This window comes from Misgurnus anguillicaudatus, chromosome 5 (genome assembly GCF_027580225.2).
Source record: "Misgurnus anguillicaudatus chromosome 5, ASM2758022v2, whole genome shotgun sequence".
Taxonomy (NCBI): Eukaryota; Metazoa; Chordata; class Actinopteri; order Cypriniformes; family Cobitidae; genus Misgurnus; species Misgurnus anguillicaudatus.
Genome location: NC_073341.2, coordinates 8,790,568 through 8,813,487, shown reverse-complemented (window position 1 = coordinate 8,813,487; position 22,920 = coordinate 8,790,568). Strand labels below are relative to the sequence as shown.

General features: G+C 35.6%; 1 protein-coding gene across 1 annotated transcript in view; it reads left to right on the top strand.

Annotated features, from left to right (window-relative positions):
• prdm16 (PR domain containing 16) overlaps positions 1 to 22,920 on the top strand; it is a 251,254-nt gene that overhangs the window by 128,039 nt on the left and 100,295 nt on the right. The window contains exon 3 of the mRNA XM_073867477.1: positions 1,423 to 1,473. Within this exon, the coding sequence (XP_073723578.1) occupies positions 1,423 to 1,473 (51 nt within the window). The remainder of the gene's footprint in view (positions 1 to 1,422; positions 1,474 to 22,920) is intronic.

The following is a 22,920-nucleotide window of genomic DNA, read 5'->3' as shown; positions in this document are numbered from 1 at the left end:
ATTCAAAAGACCGGAGTCAATTATTCAGCTTATACCACAGTTATCCCAAACATTGCTCTGGTGGTTATTTTAAGACATTTGACAAGTTAGGTGTGCAGTTATCAATAAATAATGCATACCCGTGGAACATTTCTCAACCAATCAGAATACAGCATTTAACAGACCCGTGGTATAATAAATATTAAAGTACTAGGGTTTTAATATCTGATACGGTCACTCTACCTCACTGTATAAGTTAAAAAAAACTTTTTTTATGATTCATATAGATTTATTTCCTTATTTGAGTAAGATCAGAAATCCACTTGTAACAAGTTGCTTAATTATTTTAAGTTATTTTTACAGTGACATGGGACATTACTGACTAAGGCTGTGGTGTGAGCGCAATGGCGCCTGAGCGCGATTCAAAAGGTGAAGACGTCAGTTGCGCGACCACTCACCTTCATCTGCCGCCGTAAAAACCTTTTGATGCGCGCAGCGGGGTTACGTGAATGTCCGAGCTGCACACGTGACAGATCAACTAAGCAATATGATGACATGTGAGAAGGCTGTCTGTAATCGCGCACTAAACGACTCCGAATAAAAAAACACAGACCTATCATTACGGTGGGTTCCAGTGTTAAGAGAGAACTTTACTTCCTGCTTTTTTCAAAACAATGGCATCTTAATGACGAAAGCGCGCCCGGACTCGGATCGATAAAAAGTACAGTGTGAGTGCGTGCATCTGGGGGAGTAGGGAGGGGTGACAATCGCGCTGGGGCATGATTTGTTTGGTTTGGATAATGTGAGTGCGCCCTAAATGTATAATGTCCCAAAGTTTGTCATGTTTATTTTACATTCTAAACAGTGTTGTTATGTTGCCAACTCATTGTACAGGACCAGAAAAAAATAGGAGTCCACTCCAGTTTTGTCTTTAATATTATTTTTACATGTATTGTTACCATTTAATTTCAGTTTCTGTTGAATTTCAACAATAACAATCCTCAGGGGTGACATAAAGTCACCAAACAACAATGTATAAGACTGAGAAGACACATAAAAATGTGATTACAAATCAGGGTTATTCCATAAAATATTTCTGAACTATTCTTTAAATACATTTTATTTATTTTTAAACACCACAATAATAGTTTTCTTTGCCGCATTCAAGATCTGAAAAAACAGAGCAACATTTTACTTTTTACATTTTACATTAAACTGTACTATTTAATAAACAATTAACTGAAAATAACTTTATATACGGTTTCTTAATTTTCTCCTCGGCTGTATATTAATCTGTTACTCTGTCACCCAAACTCTTTCCTAAGTTATTTTGTTGATTGTATAATAAAGTGCTGATGTCAAGCCACATAAATGATGTTATATTTGTTAGTAATAATTAATAATCATTGCTAATCATTCACTGCTTATATTTTTTATTCACAGCAAATGCTGAATGATCACGAAGCGTCATCTGAAGACAGCTGTATTAAAAAGGTACTATTTTATGTCACTTTTACTTTTTACACATGTGTCAAACATGTTTTACGTTCAGGTCTGCTATCACAGGTCGATGTCACACAAAACCCTGACCACTATTATTATTATTATTATTCCCCCTCCTCTCTCCAAAGACCTTCAGAAAATGTAAGGGTGGAAAGTTTGCTTTTGCACCCTAAAGTTGCACAGCCACTCATTCTCTGTAAAGTATGCACAACTAACTTGTCATTAAACTATTAGTAGACTGTTTCGAGAAGGTTTCGGGAAGGGGTTAGGGTTAGTAGAATAAGTTGCAAATGAATGAGAGTTAGTTAACATGTAGTTTCTTATAGTATGGCTTAAGTGGACTATCAATATAAAGTGTTGCACTATATAGTAAATGTTTTATTTTTTCTGCTTATTATCTGTTTGAAAGATCTCCCCAACAAATAATCAAATGTATTCTCCATGGCATACCGTGATAAGGTGCATGTGCCTTATCATCAATAGTTTTATCTTGTGTGGTGTGACTTTATAAAGGTTTGTTTGAATTTGTATTTCCACACCTTTTCAGTATGGAAATAAAGAATTTTCATGTTTTCTTCTATAACCTCTGAATCATGTGCTGCAATTTTCCAAACATATCTGCCATGCTTCATGCTTCTCTTGTATGTTCTTTCGGCTCTCCATTGAGCTGTAACACTTTTGGTGCTTGGCCTGTATCACTGCCTGTATTGTATGTATGAAACTTTTTTTTTTTTTGGTGTGCTACAATGTCTCAGTGGGAAGCACTGTTGCATCATAGCAAGAAGGTCACTGGTTCGAGTTTGCATGTTCTTCCTGTGTTAGTGTGGGTTTACATTACAAGATTCCATTATAGGGAAATTGTATTGCTCTTTCTAAGCTTGTGAGGCTTATGTGAGATTCTGATGTTTCTCCTAAAATTGTTTAGGAGAAATAAGAGTAGACACAACTGAGACATGAGAAATATCTGAGAGAAAAGTCCAAAATGAGAAACTCTTTATTGTCTTGCTTTTTATGATTTTGGGCTTTTTTACATTTAAGGGACATGACCGTAGGATGAGGGTCAGGAAGGGAACAGTGGCAGGAAAGTACCTTTAGCTGGGATTTAAACAGGTGCTGATGTGCCTCGATGTTGATGTGCTGCACACAACGCTATGCTTCTGACAGCAATTCCTTAAATCTCACTTAACACACGCTGTTTCTGCATTTCTGATGTTAATCTGGAGTACCTATAGAGTAGTATGACATCCTTTATATCTCTGAAGAGTGTTTAGTTGAATCAGATTTATAAAAGAAAGATTAGCTTTATCGAATCCGATAACGTATGAAAAAATGAAGAAGGAGGAGTTACTACTGCGGGTGGAGCGAGTACAAGTCATGCAACACTATACAACACTGTTTAACTTATGATTCACTACATGTTTGTGTCATTTATATAATATGCACATGCCTATTTCCAACATAAGCCAAAAGTCTTACTTACCGCATGCAACTCATGACCCGGTTGGGACTTTTCAATGAAATCCAGTGCATCAAACACACACGCAAAACTCAGCTGCTACCCCGAATAATAAACTATATCCATTGTTTCCATAAGGCTGACTTTCTCCTTACATCCAAAAACACACTTCTTCTTCTTTCATGCCATTGTTGAGTTTTGAAATTAAACAAAGCTGTCGCGTGATGTGATGTTTGTAAGTTCTAGCGTCTCCCGCTGATTGACGGGTGGGCGGAGTTTTCCGGGGGAATTGCCCATAAAAAGAAGTAATACGTATAGAAACCCCTGAAATGTCAGCTGGACCCGTAATGGAAAAAAACTTTCCGAAACTTGTACGAACCCTGGCGAAGTGCATTCGGCACAGAAATACTCTGTACAACTGCTTTTTTGACACTTTGCCTACATTTAACATGAGAAAACAACTCTATAACTGTCAGAATGCATGAAATACCATTGAACCACCCCTTTAAAGATAATGATACCAATGGCTGATTTAGCAGAGATTCATCTAATTTATTTAATATATATTTTATATAACTTCAGACGGACAAATATGAGAGTGGTAGTGTCTTTAGCTGAAGAGAAAAATCTTGTTATTGAGATCTCTTTTGAAACGTTTAAGTGTGGGAAGCAGGGGACTCAGGCAGAAGTCTTCATTTGATCTTAAAGTAACATAATTTATGTCTAGGAGAAACGTTTGAGATGTTGAAAAGATCCAATGGTTTATTTCTCCTTCCAAAAACACGCTCAGATACAAAGATGCCACATAATCTGTCTAAATCCCACCTTTACAAACAGACATTTCTGATGCTTGAACTGATCTCTTTCAGATGTAATCAAAAGTGTCTACCATAGAAAGTGTCCACGTGTGCGTTAGACAACATTGAGTTTACAATGATAGTACAAAGAGACATAGATTCATTATAGAAAATCAATGTGTTGTAATTGTATTTAAAATAGATACCCTACAGCAACGTGCCCGTGTGTCTGGTTGAATATTAAAACAGTTGGCTTTGTAAATGTAGCTAAAATAGGCAGCTGATGTTTTAATGGGAAAGAGATTAATAGCTCTTTTGACAAGCTCTCAGACATCCATGGGCGCTTTGTAACCCCTACTGAGACTGTTCATAAACTATACAAATGACCAGTGTCTATCTTTATATATACCCTTTGTACCCTCTATTCATGAAAGACTTATTTCCTAAAACTACTAATGTACCTTCAAATCTTAAAAAAAAAAACTGTTGTCCTTTTGTCAGGAATGCACCAGTATAGAAATGATGACCAATAATGATAATTATTTTAAGAACAAAAACGGATTTGATGTCAGATTCAAAATGCGGATTTGATGAGCCACCTTGTGTATGGGTTTGATTGTTTTGTACAGTACATAGAAAAGTTAATGCCGAGTTACTGGCCTTGACGTCATCATCATGTCTGTCTAGCTAAAGGGGAATAACCCTGCTCATGTTAGCTTTACCAATCCGAAAAAAATCTGCTCTTGTGAAAAATATAATCTCAAACCAACTGCAAATTTAGGGCATTTGATTATGCCCCAAAATACATCACAGGTCACATGGAGCACTGTGCAACCCTTAGGCGTGTTGCTTCAAATGTGACGACTGATTGATTATCATGATAATTTGTTTGAAATGATCGTCTGGATAATAATCACCGCCATCCTCCCCCTGCTTTGTGCTGCGTTTTCATGCCCTCTTGTTCCCCTGTATTATGCGACTCCATCAGAAATGGCCTCTGGTTATGGAAGCATAGTAACAGGGGCCTCCTGGTTGGGTCCTTAGGGGCTTAGAGGCCCCAACGATGAATGATGACCTAAAGAAGCCAGAAATCAGGAAGAATAAACAGGGGAAAGAGGAGAGGAGGAGAGGGAGACAAGTAAGGCTGGTAACTATCTGTAGTGCAGTGCAATTATACGCCAGGCCAGGCAGCCCGAGGGGCAGTAGTTCGGACTAAAGAATGAATCAGGGTCTGGGTCCTGACCACCCAATACACTTTCACACACAAACACGTATCTTGCTTTGAGAGAAAAAAAAAAACGTTTTTTTGTAACAAAAGTGTTTCCATGCTTAAACATGCATGTTCAATTAAAGCAGAAATACACAAGTGGTGTCTTAAAAGATGGGGCGATTGAAGATGTTTAGCTTTTTCTGTCACAATGATAGTAGACGGTCTGTGTAGAAATAATATTTGCAGATTGACTAGAGAATACTTAATGATAATATCCCTTTTCTGGGCCCCCGGCTCAGTTACATTTTAATGACCCTTGACTGACAAGCGTTTATGCATATTTCTGTCTGTGTGTGTACGAGTGTGTGCGTGTGTGTATTTGAAGTAAAATTTATACAGTATTATACTGTATGTTAAGTAACATAAAAATTGGCCTTACACTCTTAAAACGAATGTGTTAAAAACAACACATTAGTGTTGATTCTGGGACAACACACTAAATGCGTTGTCCTGGAATCCACCCATCTCTGTGTTAGTATTGAAATAACACATTGTGTGTTACTTTAACACAACATGTGTTATACTTCAACACAAAATCAACACAAAATGACACATAATGTGTTAAAATTACACATAATGTGTAAAAAATTAACACATCCTTTCTAAGAGAGTATTCTGGACTGGATATGTTCTTCTAGTGGTAAAAAAAAGGTTTATCTTCGTAATCTTTTATAAAAATGTCCTCCACCTCTCAAACATTTTTTTCCTTTTTGGATGACATCATCAAGCTCTCCTATTACTCAGGCCGACCACCTCACTAACAGCCTGACTCTGTTCAAGTTTGAAAAACTCAAGAAATCAAGCTCTGTCATTTGTATGTTAAAGACAGTACTGTATACACAATAATGTTTGCGGGATACATATATGGGGGGGCTTTTTACCAGACTGATCTCACAGAAATTCGTGTTATAGTCACGAAAAATGTAATTAATTTATTCGTGTCCATGGCACGAAATTCAGTTTTTTTCGTGCCTTGACCATAAATGTCTTTTTCGTGTCACTCTCACAAATTTCTATAAATAGTTTTTCATGTCCGTGGCGCGACTTTCTTTTCGTTTCATTTAATGTATTGCTTTCTCATAGTTTTTTCGTATTTTCTTACCATCGCTTGGGGTTGGTTGGGGTTTGAATCACTTTCTGTTACATTTTTTGACATCCTATCCCAACCCCAAGACCAACCCCAACTTCTGGAACCCTAACATAACCCATTTATTCCCTAAACCCAACCCCAAAGTCTTATGTTACTGAAACCAAATAAGATTAATTATACCCCTTCTTTATTTTACATTTTTATGAAAAATTTTAATAATTTTTTTAACTCTTTTTTCAAAACCCAATGTACGACGGTTAAATAAAAGAACGCCCCCTTAATTTTCGGACTTTGTTTTTTTCTTTTACTCCTCCTGTATCGTGTTTGTTGTTTTTATTAGAGCTGAGTGTTATGGAGACTTTTTATTATGAGCATGGTTTGATTTTATATCTGGTTGTACATCTTCTTTTTCCTCCTTTTATCCTAAACATAATGTTTTAAAGTGTACCTGTGCCTGAGACAGCCTACGAGGCGTTCAGTTCCCCTTAACTAACCCCAACTCCAGGCGAGAATAGTTTTAAAAGTGAAAGAAAAAATGTAGAAACCAATACATAAAAGTACATCCTAACCCAAACCCCAAATCTAACCCTAAGCCCAAGCGACAATTTTTTACAAATAGGAAAAAAGAGAAAAAAATAGGAAAAAAAAGAGAAAACAATACATAAAAGTACATCCAAACCCAAACCTCAAATCTAACCCCAAACCCAAGCGACAATGATTTAAAAATAGGAGAAAAAAGAGAAAACAATACATAAAATGACACAAAAAAGAAAGTCGTGCCATGGACATGAAAAACTATTTGAAGAGTTTCGTTGCAAAACGAGATAAATCCATTTTTTAACATTTTTGTCAAAACATGTTTATTATTATGTTATCATGTTATTATTTTGTTTTATGGTGCTACTTAGCTGTATTTTTTAAGTTATGAAGGTTTAAATCAAAACAAACCAACTGCAGTTGCATTGAAATTAATTGGAATGCACAACAAAAAAACTAGATTTCTGAACAATTAAAAAAACGCTGGTTATCTTGTTTTGCAACGAAACTCTTCGTTTATAGAAATTTATGCTGAGTGACATTTGTGCTCAAGGCATGAAAAAAGTTGAATTTTGTGCATGGACACAAATAAATTAATCTGATTTTTCGTGACTGTAACACGACTTGCTATGAGATCATGTTCCTTTTTACATGAACCATCTTAACCAATCTTTAAGCTTGTATATCACACATTTCTAAAAGAAAGAATTAATTGAAGCAGTAACTAGGTGTGTAACCGTGCAAATGCACGTTTTCTCAATGAATGAATTTTAATGAATTATGGTGAAATCCCAGCACATCCAAAAGCCAGAGGGCGCTCTCGTGCAGAAACTCCATTTGTGCCACAGAAGAAGTAGCATTACAAACACAAATGTCTAAGAATTTATATTGCCGTTCTTCAAATTGTTTCAGGTATTCATGATGATAAAGAATATTTTGAATAATTTTGTTTAACGAGTGTTTAAATGCACGTTATAACCGACTCCGACTCATAATGATTTTAGATTGATAAGGACTTACTACTGACCAAAATGCCGTAGTACACGCACAAGCTGTGCATGAAACAAAGAATCGCAGCCTTGCGATTCAGAATCGATTTCAGACAGGCATTTTTAATGGGACACACGATTCATCGTTACAGCCCTAGTAGTAACTAATGAAAACTATAGAGCTTAATTAGTAAATATTCTTTAAAGTTGTTAAGTTTTGAGTATTACACTATACACGTTGTGTGAGGTTATGTGTATCAGAGTATAAAAAAAACCTTGTTCTCAGCTTTTCAAAGCACACTGCTTGCATACGCATATATTAAACCACTGATATCTGTAAAGGTTGTTTGTGAGGGCGGATACAAGACATTTTTTATCCGGCCTCTTATTCCCAAAGGCATTCCCTGTCATACTATCGCTCCTCTTTAACAAGAACAGAAACAAATGTCTCTTTCTGCCACATCTGTGGGAATTGTCCTTTCCAGAACAGAATGCTGTCATTATCTTCCCAGCATTCATAGGACTAGAAAGACAGCGAGAGAGAAAGATTAGTGATTGAAGATGGAATGATCCATTGTACACAGAAGCTGGTCTGTGACGGCACAACTTCGTCGTGCTGGAATTCAAGTGGGAGAGACGAGAAGGACAAAATAGAAGGCTGCTAAATAAGCAGTATACATATCATTTTTTAAACATTTTAGAAGCTGAAAGATGCTTCAAACAAAGATACAATGAAGTGGTTGTCATTTTCTACAAAGGTAAATAACTCATGTTTTAGCATTGTCTCCTAATAAATAGGCCCGCACAGAATCCACACCCACAGATATCCGCAGAAAACGGCACGGATTTTAGATCCTGTCATGGACAAGCATTCATGCCCTGTGCGTGCACATGTTGGTTCAGTTTAATTCATAGTACTAAGTTGGTTTAATATATTCCGTGTATAATTGGTTTGTATTGTAAACCTTAGAAAAGCGAATATTTAATTTTTAATATTTTCCACTCCTTTTTTTTCTCCTCAGCTCTTTGAACACATTTAATACAATTCTGTAATCTGTACTCATTCTACTTATCTGACCTCATTTCTTTGCAGTGTCAGTATTAGTTGATAAATGGTGTCTTTGGATCACTCTTATCTCTTCAAATTCTGTTGTTGCTAACACGCTCGGCACTCCACTGTCTTGCAAAACACCTTTTAAAAGCAAACTGAACTGGAGTTCACAAACAGCTCGTTTCTCATCCTATTGTGGTGCCTGTCATCTCATCCCATGCCACAGAAGAGCCAAATCCCTTGTTTGTTTTGGAGATCATGTGATAAAAACTACAACGTTAACATTCAGGATTGCTGACCTGAGAATGCACTGCAGAGGCTGGACTCTATGCGCTTTGAGAAGTCTTTTGTTTGCGAAATAAAGCTTTCTATCCATATTTGCAAAGAAATCATCCATAAGGTTATTAGGATGAAAGAGCACCACTAATATTTGGAAGTGGTTTTTTAAGTTTTATTCTACATGACATATGATGACAGAACGTATACAGTATGAGTGAAATATGCACTCAAAAAAAAAAAATGAAATGTTGGGTTTAATTAAAAATTTTATGTCAACAGGTTCCACACAATTTGTTTAAGTAATCTCAACAAATAATAATTTAGTTCATTTTACAAAAGAAGTTTAAGTAAATTTAACAAACCTTAGTAGAGTCAACACATAAAAATTGAGTTAACTTTACATTAAAAATCTAATTAATGATGACAAAAAATTTAATAATGCCATTTTATAAACTCCAACCCCTTTAATTTGAATTTAAATCCACTTCTTTCTTTTTTTACAGTTTATCAAACATATCACCAACATATTTGAAATGCAATGTAACATTCCAAACCATTTGTTTGTTTGTTTTTGTTTGTTTGTTTGTTTGTTTGTTTGTTTTGTTCTAAAATCAGAACAAGTTCATTGACCCATTTGAACACTTGTTACTCACGTACCTATCTAATGGTGCTACACTACTGCACGAGGGTGCCAGAACAACAATTACCCATAATACACTCAGCCAATGAGATGCAAGTCTGTATTGGTTTTATTAATCTGTTACTTTTATGCAACACTGTTATGTTGGCTGGACAAATCATTTTTAAGTAAAGCTGACAAGACACACTTTTTGTGAATGAAATAGATTAAATTAAGTTCACATTGTTAAATAGATGTTTTAAAGTATTACAACATGAAATAATTAAGTAAAATTGGGAAGCGTGAAAGTTCTTTTTTTTAATGTGGACGAAAATTATGAATATAGAAAAAATTGTTGAATTAATAGAAAATATTTTGTATAGCAATGCTCTGTTGTTTGTAAATACATACAACACATTGAATACACATTGAATACTGTGAATGATGACTCATAAATATATATGTGTAATGATTATGAATTGTAACAATTGTTGTGATTATTTATCAGACAACATAACATAGAAGGATTTTTATAAGATATTATACCCACACAATGTAGTAAGATTGCCTTATTAATGCATAATAAATAAATGCGTCATAGTAAGTAATCAATTTTTTCCTACACTGTAAAAAATACTTTGCTGCCTTAACATTTTTTGTTGAATCAACTCGGATTTACAAGTCATTTCAACTTACTATTATTTATCTTGACTAGAGATGAGTTGTTATAACTACAGGTGAGTTGTTAAAACTTATAAAATTAAGTTGACTTTTCTCAACTATATTTTATAAGAGTTGATTTACCAAAAAAATTGTAAGGCAGCAAAGTATTTTTACAGTGTATATATATATATATATATATATATATATATATATATATATATATATATATATATATATATATATATATATATATATATATATATATATATATATATATATATATATATATATATATATATGCAGGGTGCGATTTGCCGGGGGGGATGCGTGGGATTTCCCCCTTTCTGGTCAATGTATCCCTGACTCTGCTTAATTATTTTTATCCCCGATGGGGATAAATTTATCCCCCCCTCAAAGTGATCAGTGCTACTACACTAGTGGCGAGACGGATCACAAAACTTATCACGGATCCGTGGTTTGATTAAAGTCAATTTTGTTTTAAAATGCGCTACTTTGGCTGGCTCTGATACAGCTGCCACGCAGCCTCTCTGTATTCACCACTCTGAAGACTTGATCAATGTCCCGCCCACGGCGCTATCTGATTGGTTACACCTCACCTATCAACACTTGCGAGATGGTTATGGAGCTGTGTGTCGAAACGATGAAATGCAGCATATTCAGACGCATATTAATAAAGCGGGAATAAACATAACAATCTGATTATCTGTTTATGATGACAAGCAGAGTTAGTGTCCCAGTCACACCACTGAGAATGGCCGAAGTTACACATGAGAAATGCCGATGAGTCGTTTAGCAAGGCGCGGGCGCGTCCAGTTTGCGCAAATGAGGCTAAGTGACTAACACATAATGCATCTGACTTTTCTATCATTTCACTGTAGCTCAGCATCGCGGTGTAAAGTTAATGTTATTACTTTAAAAGCAGCATTAAAACTGTTTCTACTGTAATGGTTTAACTTTGCAATCAATACATTGTTCATATTTATGTTTAAGATGACACTATGTTGTGCCATATAGTTTTGCCATTCAAGATTTAATTCTTGCGTGTTTTTTCGTTGTGCATGATCAAAGTTCATATGTGTGGGGAAAGATAAGCTATTAGAGTAAAAATATTGTGTTAGGCTGCTTCATGAGTTAATAAGAAAAAAGATTTTACAATTCCTGCAAATGCAGTGATGAGTTCATGTTCTCATGATTTATTTTTATGAATTAAAATGTTTTGAAATGTGCTGTGGACAGAGACGCATTATGTCAAGAATGATAAAAAATCGTCAATAAGCTCATAATTTGTGCTAAAATAGTATAAATGTTTAGTTTTAAAATTTTGAAAAGCTGGTTATATTTTTATGTTTCTGCGCAAGTTCAGCAGACAGTGAGGTTCGGGTTTGTTCCGATCAGAGCTCGTGAGCGGAGAGCGCATTTCTGAATATTAGAAATATTTTAATTAGAAATATATAAAAAATAATCATAATATTATAATGGATTTTTGTTAGGTCGGACAATGATTACCAAATTTCTCATATATTGCTCTTCATAACCACTGAAAACAGTCAAAAAAGTTAAAACTAATGGTGGGTACAAAATGACTCATGACGAAATATGGTGGGTACCCACCGCTGCCGAAATCGACGCCTATGAAAACATCCCCCCCTCTGTTTTTTTTACAAATCGCACCCTGTTTATATATATATATATATATATATATATATATATATATATATATATATATATATATATATATATATATATATATATATTGCAATTTTATGTTTTTTTTTTATTTTACATTTCCGTTTTATACTAAAAGAACAGTTTGATGTGTCTGTTTTGTAGGACCGCACACATGAGCAGATAAATCCCTCTTAAAGTTAAGTGTTGTTCTAGAGAAATCCAGATGTGACTCCATCTGTAACACACATGGGAGAGATTGTCCTCGAGTGAGCCAAAATGTCTGTGTTATATGGTGTCTGTCTAAAAAATACGATTAATGCATTGCTACGTTACTGATTACTGTGTGTGTGTGTGTGTGTGTGTGTGTGTGTGTGTGTGTGTGTGTGTGTGTGTGTGTGTGTGTGTGTACCTGGTAATTATCACGTTGTGGGGACCAATTGTATATATTGTATATATATATTTCAATTCACAAATATGTTAATAAAACAGGGATTCGTCCCTTCTCCACGCTTGGGATTTGGGCTTTGAAGGTTTAATCTTTATTATGGAGCATTACCCCACTGAGAGATTTCTGGTCCCGCCTGGCACCACAAAGCCGGTACACATACACGGACCTTACCCTCTCAAATGAACTGTTAAATAACTCCACCTAATCCTGAGTCCCTGAAACAATAGGTGCCTGGAACATCCATTTTCCATCCATCCATCAAGTGCTTATGCTTTGGAGTTTTATTATTAATTATACATGAAGAACGGGGCGGGCACCTCAGGACAGTCTTACTGGGATACTCCAAATAACGTGTGAGCATGAAAGGGAGTGGTCTTCAGAAGCAAAATGTATATATATATATATATATATAGTCTGACAGATGCTTAACGGAAGCTGACAGTCTGTTCCCATTAAAAAACAGATTTTATCCAAAAATCATGTTGTTACTGTTTTCACAGAGAACAGTTTGTATATGATAAATTTAAAGCCCAGTTGTATTAGTTAGCCTTTAGGACTGAAGCGTTGATTTATGCAAATCAGCGGTTGCTCCCCATTTCATAATTAGGACATAATGATCATCATGACATAATGACTGCGGTGACAATTTTGTGACTCGGGGTGAGAAAGGCCTTTAGCACCACAAACACAGATCAGTTAGTATCGCAAACAGCAGGCTTCATTAAATAAGCGAATGAGGAGGAACAGGACGGTCTGAATATCCTTCAGTCACTCCAGTCATTAGGATAATTAAAGAGGAAAAGCAATTGAGTAAACAAGGTTGTTAGGCTGTCACTCCTAATTAAGCCATTAAAATGAAGGGAGAGAGTGTCGTGTTAATTACCGACTGCTCATTGAAAGGAGGGGTTGACACTGGAATTATCTGATTGAGAAACAATGATTAGCTGAAGCAGGGGGTCGAGGGAGAAAGAGATGCTCGCTGCTGTCCTGCACAATACTGCAAGCTCATTCCTTTCAGCTCATCCCCAAATAATCCTTTCGGTCTGTGAAATAGCCTGTTCACAGTTTATTCAGCTATGATGAAAAGGGTATAAAGACTACAAAGGTTTGCAGACTCAAAACATGTGCACTGATATAGTATGTTCTGGTCTCCTTAATCTATTATCTATGTTCTCAAAAGACTTATATAGTCTCAATGTCGAAAGACTTCACTTCACAGAACAACAGCGAGTGGGAAAAATGCAAATGTCCTCTTAAATGAGGCGTTATCTTATAAAATGTGTCATTACATGATGCGATGCAGAACATTAACCAAAAAAGAATACTGATGCGGTAATTCCCAATACAAAGCACCCTGTCATTTATTTTAATCAAAATGGTCGTATAGCTTTATTCACTGTAAAAAGTGTTAAATCTTAGAAGATTTAACAAAGATAAAACGAGTAAACTGTATTTTAAAAATTTAATTCTTGTTTTTTTAATCAAAATTTGAGTTAAAATAACATTAAAAGATGAATAATTTGAGTAATTCTAAATGAACACTTTATTGAGTAAATTCAGCTTCATTTTATCATGTATAATCCACTTAAATTTGTAAAAAGGAAATTAACAATAATTTTGTTTTGTACCTACATGAATGTTTTTAGTAAACATAGCTAACTAGGCAGTAGACTCGTAGTTCCCAGCATGCTTTGCATGGGACTGCATTTGGACATTTAAATTTAAACGCTATTTTATGTGTTTTTAACTAAAAGAAAGACTTTTTTGTATTTTTTTGTTCATTTATCTTCGAGATTTAGAAGAGTTTTTGTGTCATCTATGAGTTTTGTAGTTACCATTGTTCAGAAGACTAGTGCTTGGGCATAGACTGCATACTAACGTATGTCGCGCTTTACAGATGCCCAAAACTAAACTGGGTGGGCGCGTTGATTGAATAAACAATTCGTGCCCTCATCTCACAGAAAGATAAAGTCTAAATCAATGTTTATGGAAACAACAAAAAAAACATAAAAAAGTTACCTGTACCAAGAAAAGTAAATTAAACTCAGTAATACTAGAAGTATTAGTTAACTCAACTAATTTTGTTGCGTTTGTATTAAGTAATCAAGTTGACTCAACTTAAAACATAAAAATTGAGGCAAGTGGCTGCATTTGATAAGCTAGATTTAGGTATTACTTTTTACAGTGTTGTAAAGTCTGTATGCAGCAGTGTTGTTTTTGTCAACGATGACGATAACGAAATGATTTCGTTGCCGGACCTATTTTTAATGACGCTAACGCGACGATGACTATCTAAAAATGTCTCTAAGGTGACCAAAACATGACGAGACGCTTTCGAGTTTTGTTGAAGAGACGAGACGGTACGAAAATAATTATAAGTCTGACGTTCATAATGCATGTCATTTCTGCCTATTTTGCGTGAAATCTGTCTGTTTTTAGCTAAAAAGTATCAGCAATGCTGCCGCTTTCTATCCTTGTTTTGGATCAACACAGTCTCACTCACGCTCACGCCCACCACCCAGCTGCCGCCATGCCGCGCACGCGCACCAGATTTAAAACAACAACAACAACCCACCTGCGGCGGTGGCGAGTTCGAAGGACCGTAACGGTGACGCCAATAAACGGAAACGACTAGATGATTTATGGACATACTTTCAGTATAATCCATCAGACATAAAAACGGAATGCATATTGGGAGACGACGGTAAATGTGGCCACAAACTAGGTGGGAAAAATACCACCAACCTCAAGCGGCACCTGAATGCTCATCACGTTAATATTTTTTAAAGGTAACTAACAAGTCACACTGTTAACATATCATATACATTCAATTTTACTCGACAATCGGCTTGTGACACATTTCATGGTAAGCTTAAGGTTTTACATGTATCTGCTTGTCAAACCTTAGCCCATTTCCAATACTTTTTTGGTGTATTTAAATAAGGCAAGGCACGCGTTTCTCAACTTTATAAGCGAGGTCTCAGCGTAACACACAAACTCAACATGAGGGTATATTAGGCTCAACTTTTTTCTTCATAACTTTTTGTTATGACATGCGCAGAAGGCACACCGACTAAAACAACGGCAAGCCCTCAGGGACAACCTTAATGCACATTTTAATTGTATTAAATACACCACACTTTTTAACCTAAATTCATTGGTTAAAAAATAATTTTTTTACTAAAATTGACTTAAACTTGACTAAAACCTTCTTGCGTTTTTGTCGACTAAAACTTGACTAAAACCTTTTTGCGTTTTCGTCGACTAAACTATAAATTTTACAAGTGACTAAAATGTGACTAAAACTAAAAACATTTTCGTCCAAAAGACTAAAACTAAAACTAAAAGGGCTGCCAAAAACAACACTGGTGTGCAGTACTCATTTTTAATCATTTTTTTTGTGTGTATATGTGCAAAGAAGTATTTTTTTAAAACCTGAAATTAAAACATATTTATTCTGTTTTTTAAAGATGCATGCTTACATTAGTAAAGTGCCTCACTGTAAAAAAAATAATCAGTTGGTAAATTTGAATATTTGATCAAAATAATTTTTGGTAAAGCAGCTTATAAATTTCATTATCGCCCATGACAGTAGCAGCTCGACAAACATGACTTCTTAGCAGGCGATTTGCTTCAAGTATTTTCCGAACTGCAACGTAAATGAATTAGTGATAAAATTGACTTTGAGCCCTAATAGCAGGGGTGCCTATTACTGCGGCTCTAATCACTAAAGAGATGCCATTCAATTGCCTCGAGAAGGTGCGTTTTTCAGCGCATTTCATAAAGTAACACATTCGTAATGGAAGGCGCGCCGCTTGAGTCGTCGCGCGGGAAGCTTTTCTGTACCTGCGAGTTTTGATTACCGCTGGCAACAGGCTCTTAGCTCACGCCGGAGGCAGTGGCCGAGCTGAAAGGGTCCCAGCGTGCGCGCGCTGCCTCTGAAATTACGACGGCCAAGAAAGTGCTCCTCTGCATTTATAGTGCATTTAATCAGCGGCCGACTTTTTGATAGTCAAACAATAGTTAATTACAGTAGCACCTGCCTGAGAGGTCGGGGTGGATCGTTGTTAATGAGGGCCGTGCGGCGCCTGCATCTTTTCTCGGAATATATAAAACTCCAGGGATGCACCGCATGGTTTCCTCGGCCCGCCACTTCCATGCGTCGCTCACTGTGAGATGATTGACGGCGGAGACGGGAGAGAGAATGGAGAAATGGACTTTGATTCCATCTCTTGTGTTTGGAGAAATTATATATCTTTGCTCTCAACTTCAGAGAGAGAGAGAGAGAGAGAGAGAGAGAGAGACAGAGAGTGGGTGGGGGCTGTGGGAAGCGGCTCGCTTTCATAAGTTGTTTTAATGTTTCTTTTTCTCTGAGATATTATTTTAAATCTGCAGGCTGTTTCATTTAGTATGAACATGATTTTATGATGCATATTACGTCCTTGTGAATGTCATGATATTTAGCGTGGAAATGATGCTTGTGCCTTAGACAGTATGGTTAGTTATAAAAAATTAGCCTCTTTGAGTTGTCTCCCGCACCCTTATATAAAGAGAAAATGGCTATTAAAAGACAATTTGATTTTGCACGCATCATGTCAATTGTGCCAGAGCAAGACATGCACTGGGCTGGACATTGTATTTTTTTAAAGATGACCTCTGAATCAAACACATGCAGATGCACAGTCTATCCAAAATATCATATTTGCCTTTCTCTGTCTGCATAATCTGACCTTTCTCATTCATTTCTTTTTCATTTTTTGACCCTGACCCCTCTTTCTAGACCCCTGCGTAGTGCTGTAATTTATTTTTCTCTTCCCTATTGGTAAGCATATTTGCCATAGCCAATCAGGTTGATTGATCATCAGCAAGGCCACAGGTTCAGCAATCAGCTGGGCTGTCCCGGCCACTGCAATCTCTTAACAGACACGCGTGGCTTGACAGCACAATAAACTGGCTATTTATCAAAGTGTCCCGCTCTCGGACATCAGATCTAGCCTGGGGCTGACTTTCATACCCCATAAAGTACACAGCACCGCTCTGAGGCCCAGTGGCGAACCATAAGAGTGTACTCACCCCTATGACCTCAGGGTGTGAATGTATGCTTGTTTGGGAGTGTTTGTATATGTGTGTCTTGGACGGGTGAAAATTCATTATTTACTCACCCTCGTGCCATTTCAAACTTAAATGTTATTTCATGTGAAATGCAAGTAAATATTTTTGGGAGCCAGTATGACTCATGCTCTATATTTTAAGTCAACATTTTTGTGTGAAGAACATTTAATATATTATTCACTTATATCTTCCTGCCACAAATCTCTGCTTGTTGCATGGAAATATTTTAGATAATTATCATTTGGGTTTAAAAGTGAGAAGTGAATTATTTTAACCCATCTTTTAACATTCATGTGCCTGTTTATGTGTGAAATTAAGCTATTTGAATACCGGAAGTCCTGCTGTTTGGTACATACTGACATCGTACGTCAGTGTTTCAGCTAATAATTCAGCACTTAACGCAATATTGGGTGATTAAGACAAAAGATGAATGATGATCTCATTTGATATCCACACAAAGAGGTCATAAAAATAAAACATTCATCAGACCCCTATTAAATACCTACCCAGTCTTACAAAATTATGTACCTATAGTCACATATTTTTTTTATTCTTTTTCGTGATTGTATCATGAATTTCTGTTTATGTGGCATTCTCACAGATTGGTTACTTAACTGCTTTTTCCTGTTTTCAAACCATTTTCGTTTCGGATTAGGGTTAGATTTGGTGTTTGCATTAGGATGTCACTTGAAGTATTGGTTTATACTATTTTTTCTGATTTATTTTTTTATATTTTCTGATTTTAAACCATTGTCGCCTGGCGTTAGGGTTAGAGTTGGGTTTGGTTAAGGATGTAATTTTATGTAAATCTAACCTTAAACCGAAGCGAAAATGGTAAGAAAATAGGACAAAACTGTTGAGTAACCAATACGTGACAATGACACATAAACATAAAATTTGTGATACGATCACGAAAAAACACGGAAAATCGTTACAGTATCGCGAAAAAGAATAAAAAAATTTTGTGACTATAGGTACATAATTTCGTGTGACTGGGCTGTAAATACAAAGATACAAAAGGACTTTAGGTCTCTCTCTCTCTCTTTCTCTCTCTCTCTCTCTCTCTCTCTCTCTCTCTCTCTCTCTCTCTCTCTCTCTCTCTCTCTCTCTCTCTCTGCTTTCTAGTATATTATGTGATTATTTAGAAGCAGTCCAATTCTGAGCATGCAGGGAACCCATGAATCTGCCAGCGCTCACACTAAGAGGCCACTTGTCAAGACAAAAGAGCGTCTGCTGATCTAGGGTGTGTTTCCCAAAAGTATTGTTAGCCAAATATGTCGCAAGTTGTTACCAGCATGCTTAATGATTCCATGTTTTTTGAAACCATAGTTAGTTCCAACAAACATTCGGAAAGTGCATCACGAACTTGCTCTGCACCTGTATTTAGAGGCAGAGCTGTTAGGTTGCGGTGTCAACGTCATTGTTCTATTCAGCCATATCATCCACTTTTAAAGATATTGATGACTTTTTTTGCTCTTGTACTTTTTTGCTTACACCTTTTTTAATTCAATTATTTAGTATATTTTAATCGTCACAAATATTCTACCTTCATATTAGTCTTCGAAGACATATATTTATGTTATTGTGCTAAAAATGAGTTACTTTCTTATTTACAAGCAAAAACCTTAGGTCCACATTATATGTATAGGAGGGGAAGATTTTGAGGGACCAGGTCTGGTGATGGGCCAGACAAGGTTGATGAGTTCAAATTTGAAGGCAAATGTACAGTGCTGGTTAAAGCAAATGTGTCTTTGACCCTTACATTGCCTTATGCCCCAGGTTCGCCAAAGAAAAAACTTTGTACTACCATCACTTTTATTTAAACATAACCAGCAGCAGGTGCACACCAAACAGTTAGATCGGTGGTCGCTAACCTCTCGAGTACGATCAACTACATCTTTAAAACGGTCCATGACGATACCAAATAGAGAAACACATTATGCCTCCTTAATGTTCAGTTTAGCCAGTCTTAATCCAGAGCTGTATTAACTATTCAACATCTGTGTTTGTATTGTCTAACTGATTCCCTGGAGTACGATTTTAACACAAACGTTATAATGTTCATGTTAAAAGTTTCCATAATGATGCATCAAGCTTGTCACCTATAAAAGTGTTACTCTGCTGCCAACATATTTTCATTGCAAAGGTGGCTTTAGTTGTTTTACTGAATGTATTGAAAAAGTATTTTTTATTGTTTAATTACAGTTAGGAAAGGCATAATGCTTTACTTGTTTCCTGGGATAAATCATATAAATTAATTCTTAACAATTGCATTGCCATCTACAGTGCATATAAGACAGAGGCACTGTAAATGTATGCATACTATGGATAAGTTAACAGTTACTTGTGTTTATGAACTGTAAACATTTATTATGATTATGTTTGAATTGTTACATAAAATAAACACACCACACATTTTAACATACAGTACTGTTGTTTGAGGTGCTGTCTGAATTAATGCTGCTCTCATTTCACCTCTGATGACCCAAAAGCTTATTTGAATATGGAAATCTGCCGCGCTTGTTCTTCCATCACATATATGTAATTCATAAAATGCTAATAATATATGTGGATCGGTGGATAAGAAATACAGTTTTTTACAATTGCTAAAACAATTTTTTGAAACTATTGGCCACTTTCTCAAAGTCTTGACAAAATCAAATCTTCAAACTACATTAACTTCTGATTCTACTGGCAAAATCAAACAATGCTTTCAGATGATAACACACAACCAGCCAGTATATACACCAGAGCATAGACACTACATTATAAAATGGAAAACACAGCATTCAGGTAATCTGGTTACAGAAAAATACATGATTACTGTATATAACAACACACTTGGCAAATACAGTTGAACAACCTCTATTACTGTAATCACAAGTTCAGTTCAGTGAATATAGTGAATACTGTAAGTACTGCATGTACAGTAATAGTAAGTTTTAATGTCTGTATATGCAGCATTTGTATTTTATTCCCAATTGCACTGGCTTCCAATGCATATAATTGGTAAACAATACCATAAGAAAAAAATTTGAGTTGTTGTGTTTACTGCGTAATGGTAACTGCAAAACACGCATTGCAGTGTAAAATGTGTTTTAGTGAGAAGTTTGTGTTTAAAGTTTTGCAAAAAGAGAAGCGACAGGGTTTAGTGGTTTAGCAATTCAGAAAAATTGGAATTGGAAGTCTTTTACTAATTACTAACAAGCATTGTTCAATACTGAAACAACTTTTTACTTTATTAAATTAACTAAATCATAATACTTAATTGAAATTACAGTTAATAGGTGAAAAAAGAGGGGGAAAAACTTGACATTCCAGGACTGCAATTAAAAATCATCACATTACAGTAACCATATGTGTAGTAGTTCATTCATTGTAATTTATTGTGCGGGTTTTTGTCCTCCCTTTCTTTTGCATTTGGCCACAAGTTCTCATCAACATCACATCTGATGTCTTCTCTGGCAACGCATCTTGGATGCAACATTGGACTGTGCACACATTGTGATATTAGTGTACGATAGCTCCTCTTTGGCTAAGTTGGGATACCCACGATCGCTCTATGTCCAGTTACATTTTGTTGTCCAATTGCATTTTCTGCTACAATTGTCTATATGTTAATTTACTTCAGAAATGTATGGAATTTGCCATCATTCTGTTTAAATGTGTTTTGAACTATTTTAAATGCAGTGTGTTAGCATTTAGAAAATATGTAGTGTTTTGCAGGTTGTGGAGTATAAATGAGAAAAGAGATCATGAATTAAAAAAAAAGGGTGGTCACTGAATGCATTTTGTCTGAAAAGCAATGAAAAATGATTCACAGTTTGGTTTGCACTGACTTCTGTTTCACTGTGTGAAGAGTTTTAAAATGCGGCTTTAGTATTGAACAATGCTTGTTAACAATTGAAAAAAAAAAAGTAAAACGTCTAAGGAAATTTGACTTCTGGTCTAAACAGAAGTTATTACACCACAACCAGTCATCACAGCAACTTTATGTTTTTACCAATGTGAATCTCTGCCAGATGAACATTTTAAGGGCAGCCATTTTAAGGGCTGTCTCGATCCTACAATGTACCATAAAAATCAAAACATTTCTCTTACCGGAAAATAAATCACATTTTCCTTTCAGCCACACAGATCGAAATTGAATGAGACAATCTCATAAACATCACGAAAGGCAATTAAAACAGCAAGTTGCGTTGTTGTACAGGAAACACATCAGCAAATCTATTCAAAATGTACTGTAACGTAAAAAAAAAAAAAATTCGGACAGATTCTGAGATTATCCCACACCATCAACTCTGCATGAAACTGAAAGGTCAGTTTGATAATGCAGAATTAAAGGTATTTATGAATACTTTTGAATTTTAAAGTGTTGTATGTTTCATATGAAATACAGTAATTAGGAAAAAAGATATGAGAAATGTTATATTTTGATTATAGTTTGTGAATGAAGTGGCTTAATGTCCAGGTATGCTTTTTTATTTAGCATTGCCTCATATTCCTTATTTTTTTACAAACAGATAGTATATAATGAAAATATTAGGGACACATTTTCTTTAAAGATTTTATTAAGGAAACTCGGTTGTGAGAAGTAACTATTCCATGTTTTTTTAGTCAGGATATTTTAAAGACAAACTCAGCTGTTATTTCCTTGTTGGGAAGCAGAGGGCACTTTATTTGAGCAATCAGGATATGGGGGTTATATCCTGAATGGGCTGTCTACTATGTCCTATTCCAGACTGGAGCGCTTTAATGGAGGTATCAAACTAAAGAACAGCTTTTTAAATAGTGCTGCCTACTAATATCATGGATGTTGCTACATTTCTGTTTAGAAGGCTCATCTGCATGATTATGTATAGTGATAAATGAAAAAATGAGTAATAAATAAATTAAGGTATTTTTCATTATTCAAAATAATTATTTTATTATTTTGGTAATTTTCATTATTTCTTTTTTTTTGTATTTTATACAGGATTTAATTAATGAATTAGATAATAAATGCGTTGCATTTTACACTTATTGAATGAACTCAAGTAAATTTCCCGTGTAAGTGAAAAGGCATTTATTGGTAGCATTTCATAAAAATATATAAACAAATCCAAACAGAGCAGTACATGCCTTACCTATCTTATGCCGAGTGTCATTTTTCACTTTAAAGCGCGTATTGCTAGTTTATGAGTAGTATTTAAAAGTTCTGTCTAGTACATATTTTGAAGTCTGCGGTAACTGATCAGAGGTCAGGGCCCAACAGGCTGACATGTCCTGAAGAATCTTTGTATTCACAGCACTCAGGGCCATTCTCTCTCAACTTCCTGTGGTCCCATGGGGAGGAAAGTTCTGTTTGTGTTGCTACCGAGATGTGGTGAAAGGCACTGGGACCTCCCTCAGGTCTCCTGTCCTCCAGAGCTGCATATTGTTTTAAAAACCCTGTTTCC